Raw genomic sequence first — 19,332 nt, 5'->3', positions numbered from 1 at the left:
AATTCAAGCCAACCAAAACTCTTCAGTGGAAAGTTTTCTTGATCTCTACAATTACTCCGTACCCTTGGGTGGAAATTGGGAGTAGGTCTCCGCTAAGTAAAGATGGGTATCCGGCGGATTTGTGAGAAAATATCAGTGTGTTCTGGGATCTCGCGTAGCGCGCAAGTAGGGTAGTGCTAACTTAAAATTCGATCCGGTCAAGATTAACGTTAGGGCCTGAGGTCTATTTGCAATCCGTTAACACAGTTCTTCGTGTCTTTGCTCCGGACGCTAGCCTACGTAGAGTACTTGGGCAGTGGTTCGACGATCGGGTCGCCGGTCGCCGGGCCGGTCGGGCTGGTGGGCTGGTGCGATCCGGCGCGTGCTAACATGAGTTGACTCTGCTGTCTCCGTCCGTAGTTGCTTCGTGGGGTCACAGAGGGGGTTCCGCGGGTCTGGCCACTCCCGCCTCAAGGCACGGCGTCGGCCAAGGCAGGGGTCCCTCTGCCTGACCAGGGGTTGCTCGAGGTTCTTGAAACGCCGCCCGCCCCCAGACCTCTCTCGCACCATTCAGCGCAGCAGGGGCCTTGAATGAAACTTGAACTCTCCACGGCGCGAAAAGAGCTGTCGCTGGCCACACTGACTGTCGTCGCGAAAAGGACCAAGGGACTCGCTCATTTTTTTGGTCGACCGCCACAATCGCAGTTTTGCATTTGTGCAGGACGAAAAGAAAAAGAAAAAAAAGAAGCAAAGGAAAAAAGAGCCCCAAGGGCCCAACGCAAACGCCGGACGAAACTCGACTCGACTCCATTGTGTCCTCTTCCGACGACCGACGGGAAACAAGTAAGGCCAGTGAACGGGACAAAACGACAAAACAACAACAGCTCCGGAAAGAGACAAACGTGCACTATCGGCAGAACCCGAATGTTCCGTTGCCAATAGTCATTCTATAGTCTCTCATTCCTTCTTACTTTCTTTTTTCTCTTTCGTTTTTCCGAACCCTCGCCCGGCGCGAGCGCAGTGCCCCTCTCTTTTTTGTCCGCCTCGGTCTGTCGCTTTGGCTGGACTCAATCCCGGTAGCCGATTGCCGTCTGCCCCGGCGCACGCTCGTTACAAGTTGCCTCCGCTTTCGACGAGATGCTTGAAGACAAGTACGTCTCCCTCCGGGGCGCAAACTGTCTTGTCGCAACGGCGCGGGACGAGAAGACAGGTCAGAAACTGACATGGACGGCTTAATCGCAGGTACATCGGTCTGGCCCTGGCCATGACCTCGAGTTTAGCCATCGGTATGCGCCTCGCCCATTGGTTGCATGACAAATGACAAAGGCTTCAAGAGCGCTAACGACCTGGAACCGCAGGCACGAGTTTCGTGATCACCAAGAAAGTACGGCGTCCCCCAACCTCTTCGGACCAGTGAAACGAGATCCTCGCTACTGGGGAGATATATACCACGTACGCCCGAACCGGAGCAGTCGTGCTGACCACGGAACTTTCAGGGTTTAATGCACGCAGAGGAGCGGCATGGATTCGAGGGCGATGGGTTCGTCTACCTGCGAAGCCCGATATGGTGGGCCGGTATCGTCTGCTGTACGGACTTCCTCTCCCATGGCTAGGCCATCGCGACAGGCGCGCTAACGGCCGTTCACAGTGGTGCTCGGAGAGGTCTTCAACTTTGCGGCATACGCTTTCGCGCCCGCCATTCTCGTCACACCACTAGGCGCCTTATCCGTCCTGATAGGGGCTGTCCTAGGTGCCTACTTTCTCAAGGAAGAGCTGGGGACTCTGGGCAAGCTGGGGAGCGCAATCTGTTTGATCGGTGCGGTGATCATCGTCTTACACGCCCCTCCTGACGAGGAGATTGAGACCGTCGACCAGATCCTTAACTACGCCATCCAGCCGGGTACGCACGCGTCTTAACCCCCAGCCACACAGCACAACCCCACACCCCCTTCTCCCTCACGTAGTCACCCTGCTGACTAGGGCCAGGTTTCCTTTTTTATTCCCTGGCCGTCTGCATCTTTGCGGTTGTAATGATCTACAAGGTCGCCCCGATCTACGGGAGAAGGAACCCCCTCATCTACCTCAGCATCTGCTCTACTGTCGGTTCGATTTCGGTCATGGCTGTCAAGGCATTTGGCATCGCGCTGAAGTTGACCTTTGCGGGCCACAACCAGTTCACGCATCCTTCGACCTATGTCTTCATGATTATCACTGCGGTCTGCATCCTGACCCAGATGAATTACTTCAACAAAGCGTTGAGCCAGTTTCCTACCAACATGTACGTTCCTTCCTTGGGTATTTTACTCGCGGGCTTCGTCACGCTAACTTTCCCCCTTCTCAGTGTCAACCCGCTCTACTACGTCACCTTCACCACTGCCACGCTGTGCGCCTCCTTCATTCTTTTCAAGGGCTTCAACACTACCGAAGCAGTCAACACGCTCTCCCTCATCTGCGGCTTCCTCGTCACATTCACTGGCGTCTACCTCCTAAATCTTAGCCGCAGCGATCCCAACGGCACCAAGATGCTTGCACGCCGCAGCAACGGCGACATCACGGGCACCGACATGATTTCGAGCATCCAGACGCGCATGAGCATGGAAGCCCGCCGGTCGCACGGCGGCGGCGTCGGCGGAAGCCGGATGAGCACCGGCAGCAGCCGCGACCGCGACCGCGAGGGTCTCATCCGCGCCTACGACGAGGAGGAGAGCGCCGGCGGGTTCGGTCTCGGTGACCTCGCCGAGGACACGGACGAGGAAGGGGGCGATGACCCGCGCTCGCCCATGATGCACAACTTTCCCACCCAGAGGGGAAACGGGCACCCGCCAAACGGCGGCACGAGGGCCGGACCGGCGCGCCTCGGGGTGAAGAGCACGAGTGACTCGATAGAGTTGCAGAATCGAAAGTCGGGCGAGAGGTGATGGTGATGATGGTTGATGACGGCGCTTGGAAACCAAATTTTTCTTCTTCTTCTTCTTCTTCTTCTTCTTCTTCTTCTTGTCTCTTTGGCCGAATTGAACTTCTTTTCATCGTTTTGCTTGCTGGCTCCGTTCGGCGGGCCATCCATTTTGCCTCGTTTGGAAGCACCCGGCCACTAATTTGTGGTGCTTTTTTTACGTTTGATAAACGGGATACGAGACAGACAGAACCGCCGCGTCTGTATTCTCCAGTGCCGCAGTCGAGTTGCGGTTCGAGCCAGCCAGGTACGCGCCAGGTACCGGGCTAGCGAAATAATCTGGCCCAGCTCTTACAGATGACGTGGTGCCCTAATGTCCACACAGTCAGGCTGTGGAGGAGGGAGGTTACACCAAGGCGGTAGAGCGCTGCTGTTTCTACTTACTCTCTTAGGCGCGGAGGTCTTGGCACATTGTATATTTCTGTTTCTCATTTTCTCTTTTCTCTCGGGGGATTGATATGACGTGGAATCTTGGGCGAAGATCATGATGGGAAACGGCGGACGGGCGCGGAGGAGCTTAAAGGGGGGGAGCAGGAAAGCGAATTTCAGTCAATTGGGCAGGAGGGGTGGTTGGTATTGGGGACGGTTTCTTGATGCCAGAGGTCTTCTCACGACCTTTATTCGAACTTTGGCAGGCGAGCAGGCGGGCAGGCAATGCGGCGGCACATTGCACTTAGGCGTTGCTGGGTAGCTTCTATTCGGTCAAGACAATTGCTGGGGGAGAAGGGAAGGGGGAAGGGGGAAAAAAAGGGGGAGGGGGATACTTGCTCATTCTCACACCGTCTCTAAAACCTGCCGCCTCTGGAACGGCGTTTGTAACTGTACCACACTACCAAATTTATGATCCTGTCATTCTGTTCCCATCTGTTGGCCGAGGTTCGTGGAATCTCCTTTCAGAATAGAACTTCGCGGGCACGGCACAAACAGATGACAGGCTGGATGCAGTCAGCTACTGTTTGCTTTGACTCGAGTTCCCTCGGCTTCGATACTGGATGCCGCGTTATGGGTATGTCGATGGTTTATGCGCAAGCTCCCCCAAGGTCGAGGTTTCCGTAGGAAGCAGCAATTCGCATCACTCTGCTCATCAGATTACGACACGGGCAAGTTTGGTTAGGGGTTTATTCCTCGAGCGACTGCACATCGTCCGACGTTAACTGCCCTGTCCATGGATTGGCCGGGATAGTTACAAATCCACCCTCCAAAGCATCATTCCGTCCGTTTTCCCGTTTTGCAGACTCAATGCAATATGCTCAAAGTTGACGCCGAGTGACCCATCCATCCGCAACCATACTGTCGAGCGTGTGGCGCGCCCGAAGAACCCCTCCCAGTCAGAGCCCATCTTCCCTTGCGATTACCAACCGTTAACGTCGATGGTGCTGGCATCGCCGAAGCCATTGTCGCCGAAGCCGTGGTCGACGACGCTAGCATCGACAACAGGAGCGCCGTCGAAGGCGGGAGAGTCACCCTGAGCGGGAGAAAGAAGAGCCACAACACCACCGCCGTTAACACCCTATTGCTCGGCAGCGACGGGCTCCTCCTCACCCGCCTGCTCCTCCTGACGGGCAGCCTCGGCAGCAGCCTGAGCAGCGGCGGCCTTAGCGCCGTAATCCTGGCTCATGGGCTGAACGACCGGGGCCTCCTCCTTGGGCTCGATGATGGTGACGGCATCAGGGAGCGACTTCTGGGGGCCGGCCTTGCCCTCCGGGTCGCTGCCGCGCATGATCTTGACCTTGATACCGAGCACACCCTGGCGGAGCAGGACGTGGCGGGTGGCGCTGTCGATGAAGTCCTTGGCCGGCTGGCCGGAGTGGATCATGAAGCCGTCGGTGAACTTCATGCTCTTGGCGCGGGCAGCGCGCAGCTTGCCGGAAACGACGACCTCGCAACCCTTGGCACCGCTCTCCATGATGAAGCGGAGGACGCCGTAGCAGGCACGGCGAACGGCAAGACCGTTGAGCAGCTTGTAGCGGAGGGACTCGCACTGGGCGACGGCCGAGAGACCGCGGTTCTGGACCTTGGCGGCATAGAGGGAGACCGAGTTCTCGGGGAACTTGAAGCGCTTCTGGATCAGGCTGGTGAGCTCGCGGATCCGGCGACCCTGCTCGCCCAGAACCTCCTGAGTGTGTGTGGCGCGGATGATGATGTCGGTAACGGTCGGGGTGACGCGGACCTCGACGCCGGAGTAGCCCTCCTCAGCCAGCTCGCGCTGGAAGAACTCGTTCAGCTCGGCGTAGAACACACCGTCGGCGACGAACTTTCTCCGCTTGGAGCTGCAGACGGCGAATATGTCAGCCTCAAAGTCCCCTCCATACCTGCACCACACACCAACCGGCGATTTTCGAAACGTTCGATGCTCGCCGGCGGTTCGCCCAAAGGACAGGGACTATGCTCTGCTTACATCTGAGTGCCGGGAACAGCCATGGTTGCGATTTGGCGATGAAATCCTCACGACTTCAATTGTTGCAGAGGTTGAGGCACGGCCCTGTCGCGATGTTCACCCGACTTTTTTCAGACTGGGGGGAAATTCGACCGGCACAGCGGCTTTTTGCGATTTCTTGGTGGGCTGCTACCGGTTCTGGCTGTGATGTGGAGTAGGGTTTGTCTCAGCCAATCAGCTGTCAGACGCGGTAAAAGGGGTGGCTTTGTGAGGCTTTGGGTGTGTGTCTAGAGGATTTCTCAGCTTTGCGGCCTGCGGCTGCCTCGCTCGGCCCAGCTCGGGCCCGCCGCATCTCTGGGAAGGTGGTGGGGCGCTGCCGACGTCAAGCACTAGCGTCCCACTTTCTCTTTGTGGCCTTGTCAAGCTGGGCAAGCACATGGTAGTCGACGAGCAAGAGGTCTTGTGATGCTGTTTCCCCAACATATCGGTTGACAGCAAGAAGGAAGCTCGCCGCAGTCTCTCAACGTGATGCGTTGACCATGCCGGGCTGGGCCCTACTACTTCATCTCCCACTCGACGTGCTTACCTACGGATGAATTTCAGGACTGCCCCCGCGCATCGTCAGAAGTATCCCTGTCACACTCACGTTTCTCGAGTTGCTGCTCCGAGCTCCTCCTACCTTACTTACCGCTACCGCCGAATAGCACCATTGCCATTCCTAATTTGTATCTGACCCGCCATGTCGGTTCCGCAGAGCAAGCACGTACGTGTCCCGCGCGGCAACCAATGCGGGGATCGTGCTAAAACACCTACCAGGTCTTCCGCAACGTGCACGCCTTACGAGGCGGGAAACCCGAGCTCGGTGATCTGGCGCTGAATGACTACCATCTCGTTTTCCAGTTTCCTCCCGAATCCGCGACTACCGCCGACCCGCAGTTGAAGAAGCGGGTCAGGCAGGCCTGGTTTGCTTTTCATGTCATAGGCCACTGCACACTGCGGCTGACTGCTCCCGCGAGCGGTGTGCCCTCGTCGATACGCATCCGTTTCCGGGATTTCACCTTTGTGTGTTTCAATTTTGCCGAGGACAAACAGGCCCGGGAGGCCTTCGAGTTCATCCGCGCGAGGACGTGCAGGCTGGGGAGCATAGAGAACCTTCTGGCCTTCAACTACACTCCGCCGCCAGGTTCTCCCGAGAACAAGATCAACGGTTGGGATCTGTACGATGCGAGGGCCGAATTCAGGCGGCAGGGTATCAGCGAGAAGTCAGCGGACCTTGGGTGGAGGATAACCAACATCAACAAGGACTATACCTTCTCCCCGACCTACCCGGCCGTATTAGTGGTGCCGTCCAGAATCTCGGATAACACGCTCAAGTACGCTGCCGCGTTTCGCTCCCGCGCCCGGATACCGACGCTCAGTTACCTCCATCCCGTCAATAACTGCACCATAACCCGCAGTTCGCAGCCGTTCGTGGGGCTTCGGGGGAAGCGCAGCATCCAAGATGAGCGCCTCGTCGGGGCTTGCTTTTCTGCCTCTATGGACTCTCTCGATGTCGCTCTTTCCGCCAACACGGACCGCAGCCCGTCGTCCAGCCACGTGGATCTGAGCGCCGAGAGCGCGGATTCTGACGCGTCGTTGTCAGAAACGGAGCGGATGCGGATGGAGGACGAGCTCATTGCTGGCACCAACGCGCAGTACGACGAAAAGACGGGCAAGCGACTGATATACGGTGCGCAGCAACACAACCTCATCGTCGACGCCCGGCCTGCGATCAACTCGTATGCCATGCAGGCGATAGGGATGGGGTCGGAGAACATGGACTACTACAGATTTGCCAAGAAGGTTTTCCTAAATATAGACAATATTCACGTCATGAGGGATTCCCTGGAAAAGGTCGTCAACGCTATCAAGGACGCCGACATTTCACCCTTGCCCCCCAACCGAGACCTCCTGGCCAAAAGCAAATGGCTGAAGCACATTAGCGGCATCCTGGACGGCTCGGCTATCATCGCGCGGCAGGTTGGCATCCAGCATTCCCATGTGCTCATCCACTGCTCGGACGGCTGGGACCGGACGAGCCAGCTGAGCGCCCTGGCCCAGCTGATGCTTGACCCCTATTATCGCACCATCGACGGTTTCATTGTCTTGGTCGAGAAGGAATGGCTCTCGTTTGGGCACATGTTCCAATTGCGGTCCGGCCACATGAGTCACGAGAGCTGGTTCACCGTGGATAGCGACGCGTTGGCCGGCTCAACGATCCGACCCGGCGAGAGCGAGGGTCGGGGAGACGCTATCGAGAGCGCTTTTGCAAGCGCAAAGCGGCTGTGGAACAAGAGTATGGGTACCGAGAAAGATACGCCCCCCCCAGAAGCGGAGGAATCTTTGGCGGCGGACGACTCGAAGCAGGGTTACGCTCCCATTACCGAAGATCACGCCACGAGGCCCAGGGACGTGTCGCCCGTCTTTCACCAGTTCCTCGACGCCACGTACCAGCTCCTGCGGCAACACCCGACGCGGTTTGAATTTAATGAACGCATGCTTCGGCGCTTACTCTATCACGTGTACTCGTGCCAATACGGCACCTTTCTGTTCAACAACGAGCGGCAGCGCCGCGAGGCGAAGCTGCATGAGCGCACTCGCAGCGTATGGGCTTACTTTTTAAGTCGCCGCCAGGAGTTCACTAACGACCAATATGACCCGACTATCGATGATCACATAAAAGGCCGGGAGCGGCTCATCTTCCCGCGGCTGGGCGAGGTGCGATGGTGGTATCAGCTTTTCAATCGCACCGACGACGAGATGAACGGCGACATCAATGCTTCTCTCGCCACAGCAGAGCGCGTTGCAGCCTATCAGGCCGCATCGGGGCTGTCAGAGCCTGGTGTTGGTGGTGAAACCGCAAGCAGCCAGTCCGAGACCGGGTCTGGGGACTCCGCCAGTTCGTCTCGCAGCTTGCAACCTCCGGGATTGACGGCGAGCCAGTCCGTTCTCGCGGGTGTCGAGACTGCTCATGAGGCTCTAACGCCGGAAGCTAGGGCGACCGCGTCGTTGAATCGCAGCGCTAGTACAGCCGGGATGCCTGGTGCCCTCGGAGCCCTACAGGATAGGCTTTCCGGGCTGGCTATTGGGAAGGGTGTCTTTGGAAGTGCTATGGGAAGTTCCAGCACGGGAAGGAATCGACCGGGTGCGCATTCTTCCGAGGCTAATGGCTTTGTTGGTGATAAGGGTAGCCGGAAACCGAAAGAGGAGGACGGAGGGCAAGAGATGAAGAGCATTGACTGAGTTAGACTGCACCGGCATAAAGCGGGATTGTTTGTCAGGTTAGCGTTGCTGTATCTCAGCGCCGGAAGGCGAGGAATCTTGGTACGTCCGTCCGGAGACCGGAAGACTTTGCATTAGGGTATGGGCTACTCAGCATAAATACGAAGTTGAGGTTACGAAGAGACAGTTGATGGCTCTATCCCGACATTTGGATAATCCAGCAAGAAACGGGCGTCTGAGTTCTTCAGCTCTGTAGAGGCTTCCCGACATTGATCGGTTGAGATTTGAAACGCTCATTGAGGTTGCCAACGTTGGGGAAAGGTAGCAGAGTCTCTCCTCTGAGCTCGCTTCGTCCACGGTAATGAGCAACTATATGACCACGATTTTTTATCTGGGATTCGATGGAATTGGACCACAGGCAACAGGCCAGAGGCTTCGGAAATGTTGTGGTACAAGTTGTTCAGGGAACTGGACAGCCCGGTCGATACAGGGCTCCTCAGCTTGTTGCTTGGTTGGTAGTGGAAGTGGTGACATTGAAGAACTCCAGTAAATGCCGGGGAAATAACCTGAGGCAGGTGAGCTGATCTTACACGCTACTTAAGCAGTTGGTTAATTCACGCTTTGAGGTGGCCAGTTCAGGAAGTGCCTTCCTCTACTCTAGGTCGTGATTTTTCCCATTCTAGAATTGCAGGGTGAGCCTGCCTCGCGAAGCATTTCAGCCGGCCCCCTGCGCTACCTCCGTATGCGTGCTGCGACTTGAATCCACAGTTCAGTTCAGTTAGTTACCCCACTCCTCGGCAGCCCCGCAGACGAACTGGCTGGCTGGGCTCGTGCACAGCGCACTGACCGATAGTGTCTGGTAGCGGCCCAAAAGGCCATTGCCTGGATTTTGTTAGGCCCTGTTCCTGGGCCCGGTGTTGACTGGTCGGGAGCTTGCCTTGACGTCCCGCCCGCAATTCCAATCCCCCCCCCCAAAACCTGCTATCGATCCTCTGCGCATCCCGCCATTACGCCGGGCGTCAGGATTTGGTTCTACTCGCCATTTTGCTTCATTCTACGGTCGCCGGGTGATCTCATAACAATCCCGAGTTTAGCAGCATTTTCGAGGCCGGGGACGCCATCAGCGCCGACAAGCAAGCTCCTTACCGTCAAGGCGGCAGCCCACTCGTTGTCGCGGGTGTGTTCGTCAAAGACGCCCGGTCGGTCCCAACGCCCACTTTCCCATTGCATCACATCCCGCACCGCACCCACACGCGATCCCAGCCGCCCAGCCCCAGTCAGCACCTGCCCAAAACAACATCAGCTTTGAACTCTGCCGAAACAAAGACGCCGACCCTCGGATTTCCTGCGACAGTCGCGCCCTCTCCCTCTTTCCACGGTCGCCCACCATGGCTGACGCGACGAACCCCAACGATGAGCTCTACCCCATCGCCGTGCTGATCGACGAATTGAAGGTATGGCGGTGACGCGCCTCCCCCGGGCCACTCGTTGCAGCCTCCCATGATTAACCTCGTGTGCCCCAGCACGACGATGTCCTGCTCCGACTCAATGCCATCCACCGCCTCTCGACCATTGCCCTTGCCCTGGGCGCCGAGCGCACTCGCGATGAGCTGATCCCCTTTCTTGATGGTCAGCCAAAAAACCTCCCCACCTCTGGCCCAACGTTGCGGACCCGCGTCCATCGCTAACACGCCCCTGCTGCAGAGTCCGTCGAGGATGAGGACGAAGTTCTCGTTGCCCTGAGCGAGGAGCTCGGGAGCTTCATCGAGTATGTCGGCGGTCCTCAGTGGGGCCATGTGTTGCTCTCCCCACTCGAGAACCTCGCGGCCATCGAGGAGCCCGTCGTCCGGGACAAGGTATGCGCGCAAGGACGGCTCCGGTAATTAATAACTGGTGATGGGCGCAGTTGACTGATGCGCCGTGTTCCGCAGGCTGTCGAGTCGCTGAACAAGATCTGCGGCGAGCTCTCGACCCAACAAATCGAGGAATACTTCATCCCCCTCACCATCCGCCTCTCCAAGGCCGACTGGTTCACCTCCAGGGTCTCGGGATGCGGGCTCTACACGGCTCCCTATTCCAAGATCTCGCCTCCCGTCCAGGCACAACTCCGGCAGCAGTTTGGCCAGCTGGTCCACGATGACACGCCCATGGTCCGCCGCCAGGCTGCTACCAACTTGGCCAAGTTCGTGAAGGAGATGCCCGCCGCGATCGTTGTGGAGGAGATGATACCCATGTTTCAGCACCTCGTTCAGGACGACCAGGATAGCGTCCGGCTGCTCACGGTCGAGGTCCTGATTTCGATTGCAGAAGTCGTTCCCAAGGAGCAACAGGCGAGCCACGGCGTGCTCCTCACCTCACTGCGCGGCTTGATAGACGATAAGAGCTGGAGGGTCCGGTACATGATTGCCGACCGATTCGAGAAGGTCCGTCAACCACTTCATCAGGAGCTTCAGAGGCCTGGGCCAGAACTGACGGGAATGTGCAGATCGCCAAGGCAGTAGATGAGGAGGTGGTCGCCCGCGACTTGGTCCCCGCCTTTGTCAAGCTGCTCAAGGACAACGAGGCCGAGGTCAGGACCGCTATTGCCGGCCAGATCCCCGGCTTCTGCGCCCTGGTCGACCGGAACACCCTCCTCAGCGACATAATGGGCACTGTGGAAAACCTGGTGTCGGACAGCTCGCAGCACGTGCGCGCGGCCCTCGGAACACAGATCAGCGGTCTGGCTCCGATCCTGGGCAAGCAAGAGTACGTTACGGCTCAATCAAAGTACGCCGGGGGAGAGGGGCACATTCTGACGGTTGACAGGACCATCGATCACCTCTTGCCCATGTTCCTCCAGATGCTCAAAGATGAGTATCCCGAGGTGCGCCTGCACATCATCTCGAAGCTGGAGCTGGTAAATCAGGTGATTGGCATCGACCTGCTGGCGCAATCTCTTCTGCCTGCCATCGTCCAGCTCGCCGAGGACAAGCAATGGCGCGTGCGGCTCGCAATCATCGGCCACATGCCACTGCTCGCCAGCCAGCTCGGCATACAATTTTTCGATGATAAGCTCAGTCAATTGTGCATGGGGTGGCTCGGCGACACCGTTTTCTCCATCCGCGAGGCGGCAACACACAACCTCAAGAAGCTCACCGAAGTGTTTGGTGTCGAGTGGGCGAGCGAGGCCATCATCCCCAAGGTTATGGCAATGGGAGCGCATCCCAACTACCTCTACAGGATGACAACGTGCTTCGCGATCTCGGTAAGCAGATCATATCGGCTGGAACATCTCGAAGGGGCCCACACTGACAGGAGCCAGACACTTTCCACCGTCGTGACCATGGACGTGATCGCTAAGTCGATCCTTCCCATGCTGGAAAAACTCACAAACGACGAGATTCCCAACATTCGGTTCAACGTCGCGAAGACGTACTCGGCCCTGATCTCGGCCCTGCGCCGCCTGCCGGACGAGGGCACCATCTACACGCTGGAGCAGGCCAAGACGCCCTTCAGCCCATCGCCGAGGGGCCAGCAGCTGATTGACGAGCGGATCATGCCCAGCCTGGAGAAGCTCCAGAAGGATGACGACGTGGATGTGCGGTATTTTGCGACCATGGCGGCGAATGCGGCGACGGGAGCTGCTGGGCCTGCTGGCGAGCCTATGAACACATCACCATAGACGAGAGAAGTTATAACGAAGCAATTCCGTTCCTGCGTTGCTTGCCGCGCTTGCGATCTCAAGCCCAGGACCTTGCCTGTTTCTCTGTTAAGAAAAAGAAAAGAAAACAACGATCCGAGTCATTTCTTCATTCGGGTGTAGGGCTAAATGATGCTTTGCGTACTGCAGCGCATGGAAGGTAGTGGATCAACGTTGATAGACCTGCATCGGGCATTCTGGCCGGCATGTTGGGTGCTGATGTATGCCCAGGGGCCCCCAAGAAGATTAAGGAATAAGGTTCGCAAGGCACAATTGACCGACGAGCTCCGCGGAGGTCGCGGGCTCTTGTTTTTGTCTGTCGTCCTTGTTGACCCGTGCTCGTGAGCTTCTTTGGACCTATTAATAATCTACTAGGCCGCAGTTTTCTCAAAGCAGAGAGTACTAATCGTTTGCCCCCGAACACCGGCAAACTCGAAGCTCGGATACTGTATCCTCCCAGCCAGCCGCAGCCTCTCCCCCGTCGCGGTGGGCGGTGTCTTTGTCTCGAACCAGTCGCGCAGTTCCTTCTCGGTCCAGTTGCAGCTCGTCACGAGGAATATCCCGCCCGTCCGCAGAAGCTGGAGCACGCGCTCGCCGTAGCCCTCGCAGACCCGCCGCCCCTTGTCATCCCGCTCGCCGCTGAGCGAGACGGCGTCGAAGGTGCCCTTGTCGAGGACCAGATCCCACCCTTGGCCCTGCTCGCTTCCCTGCGCCGCCGTCGTGGCCGTTGGTGGTGCAGCCCGGACGTCGGCGAGCGATCCATTGAGGACGTCCCACACCTTGAACTCCACCTCTCTTTCTGTATCGTCGTCGTCGTCCTCCTCCTCCTCGTCGTTGACTTTGTCCTCCTCTTCCTTCCCGGTCTCCTTCTTCCCCTCTTCTTCTGCTCTCGCCTCCTCCTCAACCGCAATGTCGAGGTTGTCGCCGCCGCCGCCGCGGCGGGCGGCCCTCCGCCTCGAGACGCCGACCCGCCTGGCCAGCTCGACGCTCCTCTCGCTGTAGTCGACGCCGAGCAGGCGGCCGCGCCAGCCGTCCTCGCGGAGGGCGAAGAGCAGGCTGCCGTTGCCGCAGCCGAGGTCGAGGACGGCGGCGGCGGCGCGGTCGAGCGCGTGGTCCGCCTCGGCGTGCTCGTCCAGGTACGCGACCATCTTGGCCTCGGCGTCCGAGTCGTCGAACCAGACGGTCCCCTCGTCGCGCGGGTTCTCGGCGTGGTTGGATAGCTCCTTCTCGTACAGCGAGTCCCAGCTTTATTTTTTTTTTCATGTTTTTGTCCCGGTTTTTACGTGTTAGTCCGATCCGTCCACGTCTCGTCTCGCAAGAGGTTGAAGGAGAAGAGAAAGCAAAAGGTGGGGGTTGGGGGTGGAAAGAAGTGTGATCGGAGGTGGGAAAAGAGGAGGAAGAAAGAAAAGCAAGAGACAAGGAAAAGGAAAGAGAACGAGGAAAAAAAAAAGGGAGGGGAAACAAACTATTCTTTTGTGCCGAGGGCGGAAGGGTCAAGGTGTGACGGGGTCGAGTCCGCCATTTCTTTCGCTCTGGAAGGATGTATGCTTGTGCTAGATACGGCAAGACGTCGGGGGGTTAGAAAAGGTGAGTCCACTGTCGGTAAATGGACGTGTAAATCAGGCCAGCACGACGACGATGACGACGCGGGTTCTGCCTAACCAACTAGGAGCACACCGTCAAACTCCAATCCGGTAGGTTATCTGTACAATCACTTTGTTGTTACACGGATACCTCTTTCTGCCCCCATGGCGGGGTCATGGAGGGGCAGCCCGGTTCACACTAAAAAGGAAGGCGGTGAAGGTGGGATTAAGCTGGGTTCAGTGCTCTGCGCGCAAGTATGTTGTATGTATGTACAAGTAGGGAAGTTGTTCTTGTGACCGTAATCCAAATTGACTGATTACATACCTAAGTAAGGTCCCTTATCTAATGAACCTACCTGATCTACTATATAGTTCGGTAATGTACATTACACGAAGAAGCAGACACCATGGTTCATACCAGCTGTTAATGCGCAAGACGATTTGTACTGGCTTCATACCTGCCACGACAGATTCTCCGGGTATATATCGACATGCATAGCACGGACGAAAAAAAAAGACAATCCATCCTCCGCCGCAGGAGGCAAGCCATCATCCCAAGAGCATTGAACGAAAAAGGGGGAAAAAAAGCGAAGAGGAACCACGGGGCTTGTCCAACCTTCAGGTGTAACCCTTCTCTCCAATCATTCAGCCCGATCACCCTATATCCTCCCGTTCCGCCCCTAGAACCACACTCTGCCCGGCTCGCGACACCAAGCTCCTTGACTTCGTCTTCTTTCTTTTCACCACAGCAGCTGCCAATGGCGTGCTTCCCTCCCCCAATATCCACTACAAGGCGGCCTCACTTCGCATCCCCGCCATATCCATTCGATTATCCTTCCACGCCCTAGAAGAACACAAACAAAGAGTAAACATCCAGACAGCGGAACCCATCGTTTTGAGAAGAGAAGAAGCTCTTACCCTCGACGCAGTGACAAATCACCCCAGCGTCCACACGGGCGCCTTGACCAGCACCTGTCGGCCACGCACTTCGACGGCGACGAATCCGGCGAAGCGCACCTTGCCCGGGTCCTTGGGCGGTGGGTGAGCTGTTTGTGCCATACCTGCGTCAGCAATGCTACCTTTCCTACTGCTCGGCGCGCTGCCGCTGCCGCTACTGCCGCCGCCGCCGCCGGCGGCGGTCCCCAAGACGCTCAACATACCCGATCTCTTGTCGCCGCGTCGGTCCTTGCCGCCGCTGCCGCCGCTGCCACCGTCCTTGTTGGTAGGCGCTTCGCCCTTGCCTCCTCCAGCACCACCGGCACCGCCACCATTATCCGCCGCTCCCGCTCCCGGCCCCGGCGCCTCCTCGCTCGCATCGGACGGGCGGGGTTCCAACGCTGGCAGGCCCGTCTTTTCCACCTCCATCAGCTCCGGCTGGATAGGCTGCTCGGGCAAGGGGTAGAGGATGGCAACGTCGCGGCTCTCGAGGGGCAGGTTGCTCGCGATGCCGACGGCGAGCTCGACAATCATGCTGGCGCTGCCCTCGACGCCCGCCGGTGGGGGGTCGACCAGGTACTGGAAGAGCGACGCCGTCAGGTTGCTCGTGGCCCGTCGCGTGAAATCGTTTCTGTAATTGGCGCTCTCGGGGCTTTGGAGCACGTCCTGCAGGCCCTCAAGGGTAGCCATGCGCCAGTTCACTACCTTGGTCGTCAGCGCGTCAAACTCCTCCTGGCTGTTCATGGTGTAGCTAAAGTTCCGGATGTTGAGCTCGATGGCCTTGAGCTGTCTGCTGAGCTCCGGATCCAGGCCCGGGTGGAAGCAGCGGTTGAAGATCTCGTCTACGAGCCAGCGCGTGATGACAGCTCGCCCAACGGCCGTCATCTCCTGCTTGCCCGTCTTGAGTGCGTCAGGACTCACAAAGGGCGCCAGCCATGCCGGTAGCGAGGCCCAATCTTTGCGGATATTGAAAGACAGGTTGTTGATGGCGCCATTAAGGCGGTTGAAACGTGTCGTGTACTCGCTGTCGTCGAGTGACGTCCGGCTCTGCGACATGCGCTGGTTGGCTATGGCGTTCTGAAGCTGCTCTACTTGACCATTCAACTGTTCAATCTCCTTCTTGCCGTCAAAGTAGAGCCGTTTGACGTTCTTGTATTTGGTCACTGCATTGCCAACTGTTAGCGGAGTCTACATGATCGACCTTTTTTTTTTGTTGGGGGGGGGGGGGGGGAGAGTAAGAGAAAGAAAGAAAATGAAGGGAAGGAAGAGAAAGAAAAAAGACGGCTAGTCCTACAGAGGTCCTTGAACGCTTTCTCGGGGTCTTCGGCCGCGCGATCGTTAGGTGGGGGCTGCGGGCTGTTACGCCCTTGAGGCTCGCCCTGTCCATCAAACTGCTGCCTGTCGGGCACGTTGCTAGCGCGGAAGTTCGGGTTCGGCGGTCCCGCATTGGGAGGTTGGGGTAACGGATTCATGTTGGGGTTCTGTTGGCTCTGCCGGTAGTTCGGTGGCGGCCCGGGCGGCGGCTGCACTTGCTCACGCATCTTCTCCGCCTCCTGGGACCTCCGCGCCGGGGGCGGCCCGCCGGATGGTGGGGCCATGGTTTGCTGCTGCGGGGCCCGAGTTTGAGCACCAGGTAGTGGGTTCTGCAGTCCGGGAAGATCCTGTGTCTGCGCGGGGTAGTTTACCGCAGCGGAGCCGCTCTGCACCGTCGGCGGTGGTACGCTACTAGTAGAAGGCTGGTCCGAATCCTTGGTGGGAGACTCATGCGACAGCTGCGACACGGTTTCGGGGTTCTGGTGCTGCGGATTGGCGGCGAGGTGTCCCGAAAATGCCTGCTGGTTGCCGCCCTGATACTGGGCCTGCTGCTGCTGCTGCTGCTGCTGCTGCTGGTAGTCTGAGAACTGATACTGTGGTTGTTGTTGTTGTTGTTGCTGCTGCTGGTGCTGATGCGGATGCGAGTCGGCTTCGAAAACCGCCTGGTTATATTGCTGGTGTTGCAGCTCGGGGGGAAGCTGACCGTGAGACGAGAGATGTCCTCTGTGTGGGCGGTACCCGTTATCTTCAGTCGAGTACGAGGACGACTCGGCGTCTGAAGCTGGGACTGGCCTGATGGTCGAGTGATGGTTGTCCTGTGGGTTCTGCACACGCAGCTCTTGGTCAGAGTCCTCAGTTACGAACGATTCGCGGAAAGATCCTACACCTTGCAGGGGGGATGGCTGAGTCGGAGGGCCCTGGTTCTGCCACTCGAGCTGCTGCTGCTGATCGAGCGAGATCTGGGAGGCGCCGGTCCGAATTGGCGGGGGGTACGGCGTAGGGAGGCTCACGCGCTTCGAGTTCCTGCGTGCTGGGCCTGCGGCACCGCCGTGTTGGTTATGTTGCGTCTGAGGTGCGAAGTCCTGGCCCCGGGGATTGAGTATGTTTTTGATCAGCTTGCGAGTAGACTGCTTCGGCTTCGGAGGCTGGGCCTGGGGCGGCGGTGGCGGTGGCGGCTGCTGCTGTTGGACGTAATGGGGTCGTGGGGGAGCACCAAGAATGGGCGACGAAATGTTTGGGTGGCCAGGAGAGCTAAGATCCTCGACCGAGGCAGATCCTGGCAGTGGCTGAATTTGTTGGTGTTGCGGGTGTTGCGGGTGTTGTGGGTGTTGTGGATGTTGTGGGTGTTGTGGATGTTGTGCGTGTTGCTGGTGGGGGTGGTGATAGTGCTGGTGGTGATGGTGCTGCTGGTGCTCCTGATGCTGCTGCTGGAGGAGCAGTTGTTGGGTTGAAGTGGGGGACGGCTGTGTGTAGCGATACGATTGGGAGCGCGTCACCTGGTCGGGAAATTCTTGGTCGTCCCGCTGCCGGCGCGAGTCGAAGGCGGCCGAAACACTGTTAGAGTGCTGCAGCTGCGGCGGAATGCTCGCGGAGTTGTCGCCGGCACCAGGGTCGCCGTAGGGGTTAACCAAGTGTGGCGGCGGAGGCGGGGATTGTTGTTGTGCGTGATTACCCCGGCCGGCGTTTGCGGTCTCGGTTTGAAAGGATTCGCTGGAGCTGAAGGCCGGGTTGGGCGAGGCTGAGGGGGGGTTTGCACCGCCCGCACCTGCACCCGCACCCGCACCCGCACCCACACTCGGGGGGTTCGCACCACCAGCAGCTGATGCGGGCACCGAGACAGGGTCCTCGGCACCCCTCGACGCCACGAGATTGTGTTGAGAGCGGTTGTTCTTGCCAGACCAAGGGAGCTTGGACGGCATGCTTGCGCCGGGAAGGATCAAAACGCTGCGTGCGCGCGGGCGGTGAAAGATTAGCGGGTTCAGCGATCAGCGGGTGCTAAATGGAAGGCGGTCGCTGGACTCGGGCTGCTCCTGCTCCTGCTCCTGCTCCTGCTCCTGCTGCTGCTGCTGCGCGACCGACGGGCGGTGAGCGACCTACCCGGGCGGCCCTCGGATTTAGGGTTCAGACCAAAACCAAAAGGCAGGCTGGCGGGACGGGATGCGGGGAGGGCCAACCTACATTAAGGTATGTAGACGATCCGGCGAATGCGCAGGCGTCAAAGCCGTAAAAAGGGCGCAAACCACACCGTCACCCTCAACCGCGACCACTTCTCAAAGCGGCCAAGCGAAAAGGAACCGGAGCAGATGCAGCTGCGATTACTCCGTAGTTCGGCGAGCTGCGAGCCCCGGCGATGCACGCTGCAATGCCCCAGGACCTACGGTTCGGCGGCTCCAACTTGCAAGGATGCAATGAACGTGCGTGCAAGCGCGCGACAGGTCAGCGACTCGGACGGGTCGCCTGAATCGTGCCAGTGTGGAGGGAGGGCGAGACGAAATCACATCCAAGAATGCAAGTGCTCTCTCTCTCTCTCTCGGTCTGCGCCCCATGCACTGGGCTGCCGGCTGCCCCTCATCAGCGCAGGGGATCAAGACAAGGGGTCCCAATGGTTCGAACAAGGCAGCAGAGCAAGGGTCAGCGCCAAGGACTGGAACGACAAGTTGAATGGCTGGATGGATACTGGCGATTGGAGAGGCTTCAAATGGGCAAACGTTGGGGCTCGATACCCCGCGGCGCCGATGTGACACGATACGCAGGAAACCCGGCCGTCCGTTTCCAAAACGACTACTTTATGATTTGTTATTTTGCGAAAGCTCCTGCAAAGGACAAAGAGCGGCTTTCTGCATTGCCTCCGTGTGTCCCCGTTTCTGGTTCAACACGCTGCACTACATTAGCTGCTTAGGTTGTGCGGATCCGCCGCAGTGCAGCCTACATCCAGCTGCGGAGGATTTGCCATTCGCAGGGTCCTGATAATTTGGAACCACTGCGAATAGCAAGACAGAAAGGGGCAGCCAGCCCGATACCCCGCTGCTGTGCAATCGACGTTCCGTAAAATCCATGGATGCCTCCCACCCATCAAACATCTTCCCACCCTCCTCCTCCAAGCCGCTACCAGTCCCAACTTATCAGCGCTGCTTGTTGATCAACGAACTGTGTCGCCCAACTAAAACTGGGTTCGACAGAGCAACCAGAGCTTCGATGCTCAGCAGCTCGGCTTCACTCAAGCTGGGCGGCCCGGGGCCGATTCACAATG

The 19,332-nt window shown here is 58.3% G+C and overlaps 6 protein-coding genes across 6 annotated transcripts; 3 read left to right on the top strand and 3 right to left on the bottom strand.

The window, feature by feature from the left end:
- The first annotated feature begins 1,019 nt into the window (after window positions 1-1,019).
- On the top strand, window positions 1,020-3,060 carry MYCTH_2304750 (uncharacterized protein). The gene is made up of 7 exons (XM_003663133.1): window positions 1,020-1,130; window positions 1,222-1,265; window positions 1,338-1,363; window positions 1,476-1,566; window positions 1,628-1,879; window positions 1,966-2,257; window positions 2,321-3,060. The coding sequence occupies exons 1-7, from the start codon at window positions 1,117-1,119 to the stop codon at window positions 2,895-2,897; spliced, it is 1,296 nt and encodes a 431-aa protein (XP_003663181.1). The 5' UTR covers window positions 1,020-1,116; the 3' UTR covers window positions 2,898-3,060.
- Window positions 3,061-3,715: 655 nt separating this feature from the next.
- MYCTH_2315249 (uncharacterized protein) lies at window positions 3,716-5,431 on the bottom strand. Its single transcript, XM_003663132.1, has 2 exons — window positions 5,331-5,431; window positions 3,716-5,202 (listed from the first exon to the last, which is right to left on the bottom strand). Exons 1-2 carry the CDS (start codon window positions 5,351-5,353, stop codon window positions 4,443-4,445), a joined length of 783 nt encoding a protein of 260 aa, XP_003663180.1. The 5' UTR covers window positions 5,354-5,431; the 3' UTR covers window positions 3,716-4,442.
- A 617-nt stretch (window positions 5,432-6,048) lies between these two features.
- On the top strand, window positions 6,049-8,577 carry MYCTH_101588 (uncharacterized protein; the record flags this gene model as incomplete). The annotated part of the gene is made up of 3 exons (XM_003663131.1): window positions 6,049-6,072; window positions 6,126-8,493; window positions 8,540-8,577. The coding sequence occupies 3 exons, from the start codon at window positions 6,049-6,051 to the stop codon at window positions 8,575-8,577; spliced, it is 2,430 nt and encodes an 809-aa protein (XP_003663179.1).
- A 951-nt stretch (window positions 8,578-9,528) lies between these two features.
- On the top strand, window positions 9,529-12,518 carry MYCTH_2080102 (uncharacterized protein). Its single transcript, XM_003663130.1, has 7 exons — window positions 9,529-10,024; window positions 10,094-10,199; window positions 10,275-10,426; window positions 10,502-10,993; window positions 11,056-11,315; window positions 11,376-11,814; window positions 11,872-12,518. The coding sequence occupies exons 1-7, from the start codon at window positions 9,959-9,961 to the stop codon at window positions 12,229-12,231; spliced, it is 1,875 nt and encodes a 624-aa protein (XP_003663178.1). The 5' UTR covers window positions 9,529-9,958; the 3' UTR covers window positions 12,232-12,518.
- A 45-nt stretch (window positions 12,519-12,563) lies between these two features.
- Window positions 12,564-13,957, bottom strand: MYCTH_2304739 (uncharacterized protein). The gene is made up of 2 exons (XM_003663129.1): window positions 13,716-13,957; window positions 12,564-13,494 (listed from the first exon to the last, which is right to left on the bottom strand). Exons 1-2 carry the CDS (start codon window positions 13,769-13,771, stop codon window positions 12,621-12,623), a joined length of 930 nt encoding a protein of 309 aa, XP_003663177.1. The 5' UTR covers window positions 13,772-13,957; the 3' UTR covers window positions 12,564-12,620.
- Window positions 13,958-14,227: 270 nt separating this feature from the next.
- MYCTH_2304734 (uncharacterized protein) lies at window positions 14,228-18,558 on the bottom strand. The gene is made up of 5 exons (XM_003663128.1): window positions 18,261-18,558; window positions 16,063-18,148; window positions 14,993-15,931; window positions 14,751-14,878; window positions 14,228-14,676 (listed from the first exon to the last, which is right to left on the bottom strand). The coding sequence occupies exons 2-4, from the start codon at window positions 17,999-18,001 to the stop codon at window positions 14,769-14,771; spliced, it is 2,988 nt and encodes a 995-aa protein (XP_003663176.1). The 5' UTR covers window positions 18,002-18,148; window positions 18,261-18,558; the 3' UTR covers window positions 14,228-14,676; window positions 14,751-14,768.
- Between the last annotated feature and the right edge of the window lie 774 nt (window positions 18,559-19,332).

Source organism: Thermothelomyces thermophilus, chromosome 3 (genome assembly GCF_000226095.1).
Source record: "Thermothelomyces thermophilus ATCC 42464 chromosome 3, complete sequence".
Taxonomy (NCBI): domain Eukaryota; kingdom Fungi; phylum Ascomycota; class Sordariomycetes; order Sordariales; family Chaetomiaceae; genus Thermothelomyces; species Thermothelomyces thermophilus.
The sequence above is the reverse complement of the archived record's forward strand: the minus strand, read 5'-3'. Positions and strand labels throughout refer to the sequence as shown.

Coding starts and splice junctions, on each gene's coding strand:
- MYCTH_2304734 (XM_003663128.1), bottom strand. CDS start 18,001: ATGCCGTCCAAGCTCCCTTGGTCTGGCAAGAACAACCGCTCTCAACAC. Junction 15,932..16,062: donor GAAAGCGTTCAAGGACCTCT/GTAGGACTAGCC, acceptor TTGGCAATGCAG/TGACCAAATACAAGAACGTC. Junction 14,879..14,992: donor ACGCGGCGACAAGAGATCGG/GTATGTTGAGCG, acceptor TGGCACAAACAG/CTCACCCACCGCCCAAGGAC.
- MYCTH_2315249 (XM_003663132.1), bottom strand. CDS start 5,353: ATGGCTGTTCCCGGCACTCAGAT. Junction 5,203..5,330: donor GCTGTTCCCGGCACTCAGAT/GTAAGCAGAGCA, acceptor CGCCGTCTGCAG/CTCCAAGCGGAGAAAGTTCG.
- MYCTH_2304739 (XM_003663129.1), bottom strand. CDS start 13,771: ATGGCGGACTCGACCCCGTCACACCTTGACCCTTCCGCCCTCGGCACA. Junction 13,495..13,715: donor GCCCTCGGCACAAAAGAATA/GTTTGTTTCCCC, acceptor AAAAAAATAAAG/CTGGGACTCGCTGTACGAGA.
- MYCTH_2080102 (XM_003663130.1), top strand. CDS start 9,959: ATGGCTGACGCGACGAACCCCAACGATGAGCTCTACCCCATCGCCGTG. Junction 10,427..10,501: donor AGCCCGTCGTCCGGGACAAG/GTATGCGCGCAA, acceptor CGTGTTCCGCAG/GCTGTCGAGTCGCTGAACAA. Junction 11,316..11,375: donor CCGATCCTGGGCAAGCAAGA/GTACGTTACGGC, acceptor GACGGTTGACAG/GACCATCGATCACCTCTTGC.
- MYCTH_2304750 (XM_003663133.1), top strand. Junction 1,567..1,627: donor GTGGGCCGGTATCGTCTGCT/GTACGGACTTCC, acceptor GGCCGTTCACAG/TGGTGCTCGGAGAGGTCTTC. Junction 1,880..1,965: donor TAACTACGCCATCCAGCCGG/GTACGCACGCGT, acceptor GACTAGGGCCAG/GTTTCCTTTTTTATTCCCTG.